The sequence below is a fragment of the Limulus polyphemus genome, unplaced genomic scaffold (assembly GCF_000517525.1).
Source record: "Limulus polyphemus unplaced genomic scaffold, Limulus_polyphemus-2.1.2 Scaffold1495, whole genome shotgun sequence".
Lineage (NCBI taxonomy): Eukaryota > Metazoa > Arthropoda > Merostomata > Xiphosura > Limulidae > Limulus > Limulus polyphemus.
Window position 1 is genome coordinate 99,126 of NW_013667105.1, and position 6,833 is coordinate 105,958.

Genomic DNA, 6,833 nt, shown 5'->3' on the forward strand with positions numbered 1-6,833 from the left:
CAATAAGCAATCCTGAAAAATATTTGGGGGTGCTTAACTTTTTTCCAGGTGTATATAATGTCATCACTCAGCTTTATCAATCATTACCTTCTTCGTAATTTTTGTATCACTTGTTTTGGTGCCTTTGATTAAACCCGAACAAGTTTAGAAAATATATATATACTACTATATCTAATGAGTTTCTATCTTCATCAGTTGCTGATAATATGAGAAATCTGTTAGATTATTTATTATGTTTTGTTTAATTTTTAATCAATTCACATAATTTATTTCTCCATGAGTGTCAACTGTGTTTTAAGGCCCTAGCCCTATGCCTTGATACCAAACACTCCAAGAAATTATTTTTCTTTAACTAGTGTCACTATTCCACCTAATGCAACCCTGACCTTTGATGTGGAACTATTAAGACTTGAGTAGCAGTTGCTTCATAATTTGATGTTGTAACCTAGCCTCGGCTGACCCACAATGCTGTGCTTTACCCTGGAAGTTGACAGAAGAGTTAATAACCCAGAAAGAAAGTGTAACTAGCTAATAAGGGCTCTGCTGGAGGTGTAATGTTTGATGTTACTGGAACTGTTATTATCTCCCAGTTTTTGCTGTAGTTGTAGAACAGATATGCGTCTATGATTGACAATCTGTTTTTTCAGCTGTCCCTTGCTTTGTGGCTAATGTACAACTAATGTGATCACGTGTGTGTGTGTGTTTTTGTTCTTTTAAGTCCAAAATGAAAGAAACATGTATGTTCATCATTAATAGTAACCTTGGAGTTAACAGATCTCTCACTTAGAAAATCTATGCAGATTATTAGAAAACCAGTAGGTATAAAAACAATGTTTAGTGAATAAAATGGAAAAGTTAGCCACCAATTAAATGTGGTTCAATACAATTTTCTAAGAATATATTCTGTAAAGATGGAAATTCTTGCTTAAAGAAAATCACATTTTTTCATTAGGTCATGAACATGAGACACATTTTTCAAGTATATTTATGTTCAGTATACTCCACCTATGACATTAGATCTTGGGAAATAAATTCACAGTACATTGGAAGCTATTCAACCTAATTTTTATCAGTTACTCCTGAAATACTTTGTGTTGTAACTGTAATAATAAAAGAGAATAATTGTGAACTTGCAATCCAATCTGAGTAACTTAATTTTTATACTTACCATGCTGTGATCTCAAGTTTTTCATTCCGAAATGTATATGGTCAATTCCTTGGGTTCCTGGAAAACACCATATACATGTTCTGTGAGACTTAATACTTGTATTTGATTTTTGGATGGATGTAGAATTACTCCTCCACTAGTGGCATGGTCAACAAAAATTTTTAATTTTTGTGTTTTAAATTCAATACATCATTGAAAAAGCTCAATGGTTTGCTACTGTATTCTTGAATTTTGCTACATCACAGGCCCATTGAATAGCAAGCTGACTGTATCTGGATTTGTTTTTAAATTCTTTTACCAAGTATACTTTTTTAAGTAAATAATATAAATTAATGTTATGATTTATTGTCATATTTGTAAGTGCACCTAATATTTTGATACTTTGTTTTATAAAGTACTGTTATTCAAATGTAAGTAATACTGAGTTTTGTGGATGGCATTATATACATCAAGAATCATCAGATTTAGAAAACTAAGTATTGATAGAAACAAAAGTCCAGTTTTGTTTCCTAATTTGTCAAAAACTGGAGAGAGGCAAAAGCAGAGTGAATCAGCCCATATTACTGTACTGTGGAATTATTCCAGAATGTTAAAATAAAGAGTTGATATCAATAAAATACAGTTTTAATATCTGAAACTGAAAAATCACCAAAACTAAATAATCCTTACTGAGTGATGGTCTTTTGTTGTTATTCTGAAAATAGCTTTAATTACAGACCTGAATATGGCCAGTTTATTATGCTTAGTATTTACAGAACATTGTTTAATTATTTGTAGTATAGGAACTGACTTGTACAGTTTGGCCATAACACAATTAGCAGATAAGGATGTTGATGTTTATTACACGTGTGATATTCTCAGGTAGGATCTGCAGATTTACGGCCAGAAAACGTTATGCAGAGCTAAACCAAATTATTCTCTTGATTTTCACTTCATACTATACGAAACAGATTGAAACAATCTTCATTAAATACACAAGTAACAGAAGAAAATCTGTTCCTGAATGAGAAAAACAAAGGGCTCGATCCAGGATTTGATGCGGCGGGGGGTGGGTGGGCTCATATACCAGGTTAAATCACCTCTCTAACTTGTGTGAAAATGCCAAAAATTCTTGTTTTCACCCTTGAGCCAAGAGCACCTTAAATGCTGAAAAAAAACACATCAGCAAAGCTCTTGTTGCCGTGCTGGAGACGATTTAATTTGTTTTCGTTGTTTATGTGTAAATTTCCCTCATAAACTGTATGACTTGTTACTATAGGCTGATTAGGCTATAGAGTTATTATTTGGGCATGTTGGTGACAGAACACAAGCATGACTATTATCGTTGAAGTGACATTTAAGTAAGTTTTGCATCAACATTGTATTGTTTCTTGAAGTAATCGTAACTCTTTCGTTTACAACATTGTGCTGTAAACCTCAAGTGGTAAAAAAAATAATTTTGTAAAATGGTATCGGGTTATAACGTCACAACCAATATGTGACTCAAGTATTCCCGTGATCCTTCGTGCCATAGTATAGTAAACGCACTGCGTAGTTACAATTATTAACATTGCGGTAACCAAAATATCGTTCTTTGATATTAAGGAGAAGCTTTTAACGTATCGCAAAATGGTGTCTAATAGAAGTGATATAGCAAGTATTGAGAGATCCATGTGTCTGAACGTGTACATGTAACACTTGATGATGCCAGAAGGCAAGCTAATGGTTTCATGTATCAAACAAATAAAACATCTTAGTCCAAAGATTCTCCAGGGTTGTCAACTATTTGTCATGTTAAATGGTTTCTCACGAGATCCATGTGTCTGAACGTGTACATGTAACACTTGATGATGCCAGAAGGCAAGCTAATGGTTTCATGTATCAAACAAATAAAACATCTTAGTCCAAAGATTCTCCAGTGTTGTCTACTGCGACAACCGGTTAGCCATGTTAGAATTTCTGTCAACTATTTGTCATGTTAAATGGTTTCTCACGAGATCCATGTGTCTGAACGTGTACATGTAACACTTGATGATGCCAGAAGGCTAGCTAATGGTTTCATGTATCAAACAAATAAAACATCTTAGTCCAAAGATTCTCCAGGGTTGTCTACTGCTACAACCGGTTAGCCATGTTTGAATTTCTGTCAACTATTTGTGATGTTAAATGGTTTCTCACGAGATCCATGTGTCTGAACGTGTACATGTAACACTTGATGATGCCAGAAGGCTAGCTAATGGTTTCAAGTATCAAACAAATAAAACATCTTAGTCCAAAGATTCTCCAGGGTTGTCTACTGCAACAACCGGTTAGCCATGTTTGAATTCTGTCAACTATTTGTGATGTTAAATGGTTTCTCACGAAATCCAGGTTATAGAAACAAAACTGCTGAATATATTAGAGTGCGGCTTTGGGAAGGATATTTTTAATTAGTTTTTTTTTTTTTTTCATGTTTACTAAATTTGACTATCAATGTAGGTCATCACAGTAAAAAGGAGCATGTGCAGAAAGTTTTTGTTTTATTCAATCATAATTTCATGAGAAAGGGAAATAGGTTAGCTCTAATTCCACACCTGAGAACATTATATACACCACACTTTTGTGCTATTCTTTTTTCGTCACGTGTACTACCTACACTAATCTTGTACATTTCCATCGGAAAACAAAGAAGGTTGTATCCTCGGGGTATCATCTGGCCCGCTAGTGGAAAAGATCACTGTCTACTTTTACATAGCGTGTTCCACTCGTAGACATCATGCTCTATCTCTTAAGTTTATGGCTCAATTTAACATAAATCTTTCTTGCGAGAAGACACGTGATACCGTAGATGAATTACCAAGACAATAGGTAACTAAAGGAAAAGAACTTAGCGTGTTCTTTTACTTTAAACTACATGCATGAAAACTTCAATGTGCACTTTTTGATTCGAGTAAAATGGAGTAGAAAATACCTAGTATGCCAGCATACTACTCGCCTATCCAGTACCCGAGTAAAAATGATATTGAGAAGTTTTGATGAGTTATGATAACTTACATGTGAATTTTTTGTAGTCTTGACTGATGTAGAAACGTCATCACCGCAGAAGAAATGCTAAGTTTTGTGTTCATTTAATGTGTTCTGTAATGCTAAGCATCTTTCAGCCTTTTTAAGTTATTTCTTCTGTAACCGCATGATTTGGAGCTTGCAACTAGAACAATTCTTTACAGGATGTAAAAATATCCAGTTATTTTTGTTTTCTACATACTTAGAAGGATAAGAGAAATTCTGGTCGAATGTTTGCTCGAGCGAATTTACTCAGAAACTGTTTGTACAAAAATTAATAGTTTTATTAAATATTTATTCAATTTAAAAGGGTAAGATGTTAGTATCTTTAGAATCGGCAAATAACATAGGCGTTTAAAGCTGGCGAAGTATAAACAGTTCGATTTCGTTCTGCTACAAGAATGACGGCCATGTGAATAGTCTTGCCAACCTAAAAAGTGAAGTGTTAACTCGTGCACTTCAAACTGCAAACAATAAGACCTACGTCACTGAAGTAGGAAATAACTGAATAATGTATACCTATACATAATTAGGTTAGACTGTGTTGTTGTTCATAGCAGACAGCTATTTTATATTCAATGAAATGAACACAAGATGTGAAAATGTAAATAATTTTATAGTTTAATACCGAAATTTTACTACTGTCGAACATAAACTGCACACTGGTGCAAAATGTATTGGAAGAGACTATTTCTTCGATGGTGATATTTCGCGTAAATTCATAATCATTATTTAAAAATATATAATAAGTACATTTTAATTAAGCATCTGTACATCATTAGACGAAGAAATAACGACAGTTGTGAAACAAAACGGACTAATAATGGTCGAGACACTTTTTATACCAGTAATTGCTTGAACAACAACTATTCCGGTGTAAATTGTAACTTTTAACAATTTTATTAAAGGTCGTTAAAATTGATGTAATTGAAGTAAGTAAAAACCATAAACCTAATTATCAACTTACAACTTCATTTTCTAATGGGGAAGTATGATGTTACTTTACCAACGTAACGTGATATTTTCACAATCTGGAATAATATTCGAAACGAGACAGTCGTGAGAGAAAAAGTAAGTAGTACCTATTCTGTTCTCTAGTAAAAACGACCTCCTTTTGTGCTGAGATAGATACAAACACTGTGTTTTGTGTTTCAATAATAATTGCTCATTGTATTTTTGTATCCAGTTTCATTTTCTCACAAACTCGGTCACACTGAGAAAATTAAGAATTATTCTTGCTGAATCTCCTGCTGTCCTACAAACCTATCTTTGAAGGAAATCGGTTACCACAATCTTACGAAACCGAAAGAACAAAATAAAATGTTGGAACAAAAATTAAGCTATAAAACCTATTCACGGTTGTTAAATTAAGAACCAGTAATTAGACTTACGTTTTAAATTGCGTCATTTCCAAGAGTTTACATGTTTTATTTACACAAGGTAATTAAGTTCAAAAAAATTATTATTATTTTTAATAATAATGCAATAATTTCAAACTTTATGCATAGATTCTTTACATAATTATAATTATCCTTTTGAATTGTCGGAAAGCATTCTCCATAAAGACAATTCATCAATAAAACCTTTTAAATCGAAACTGTTAGCATTTATATCGCGTCCGACTTTGTCTATTCCAAAAGGTCATTATATTATACTTCTTCTCCATGGTAATAATGTATATTGCTAACGGATGTCGCCACGGTCTCATTGTGATTGTTGTTAAAGAAATAAAGTAAACTATGATACCCAGAAAATATCTAAAACTTAGATTAGTAATATTCATTTTTTTTAACAAACTAATTGTCTTATTCAGCTTTAAATAGGTTCTGAATACTACTTTAATGAAAATCATGTATATAACTGTAATATCTTGAACAAATAAAGAAAAACTTTTCAAAGAAAAAAAGAAGTAAATGTAGGGATGGCTAATATCAATCCTTTAAAACCAAAGCAAACAAGATTGTTGGTATGGTACTTGCATCATGCCATCTCTATTATCTTGTTTACATTTACTTCCTTTTCTGAAAAGTTTTTCCTTACTAGTTTTTTAATGCAGTGTTTCGATAGACATAGTGAGGATGTATTTATACCCAAGTTGTAAATACAATAAGATTCCCACTGTAGTATTTATCATTTATCTTTTATTGGCTGGTAATTCCTGTACTTAAGCTTTTTAAATGAACACCATATTTCTGATAGAAAGCTAACTTCAAGGGGTAATGATAACATTGTTTACACTAGAATTATAATTTTTTAAAAATTACTACTAGTTATTAATAATACTTATAAAAGCTGGTACTCCCTTTGAAACTATGTTACCTCAGTAAATTTGGTTGACACCATTGTTTTGGGTTATCATGTAAGAAGAAGAACAAGAAATTCAAACTTTTTGCTATGACATTTACAGACAATCCCAGAACTTGTGATTCCGTCATTACATAGATATTGTTATAAAAAGAAACACTGTATAGTATTGTAAAGTTCTGATGACCTATTTTGGAGATATTTAAAATACAATTTTCAGGAACAATCCGAGCCATACCTACATAGGCAGTGCTACCGTCTGCCACATAAAATATTGTTACGTCTCCGTTTGTTAATTGATTTTTCCGTAACTTCGTTCCGACGAAATTTTAACGACACA

At 32.6% G+C, this 6,833-nt stretch overlaps 1 protein-coding gene across 1 annotated transcript in view; it reads left to right on the top strand.

The window, feature by feature from the left end:
- The window catches only part of LOC106463834 (12 kDa FK506-binding protein-like), a 12,671-nt gene extending 10,618 nt beyond the window's left edge, over window positions 1-2,053 (top strand). The window contains exon 5 of the mRNA XM_013923913.2: window positions 363-2,053. Within this exon, the coding sequence (XP_013779367.1) occupies window positions 363-417 (55 nt within the window). The 3' untranslated portion in view covers window positions 418-2,053. The remainder of the gene's footprint in view (window positions 1-362) is intronic.
- Window positions 2,054-6,833: the final 4,780 nt, after the last annotated feature.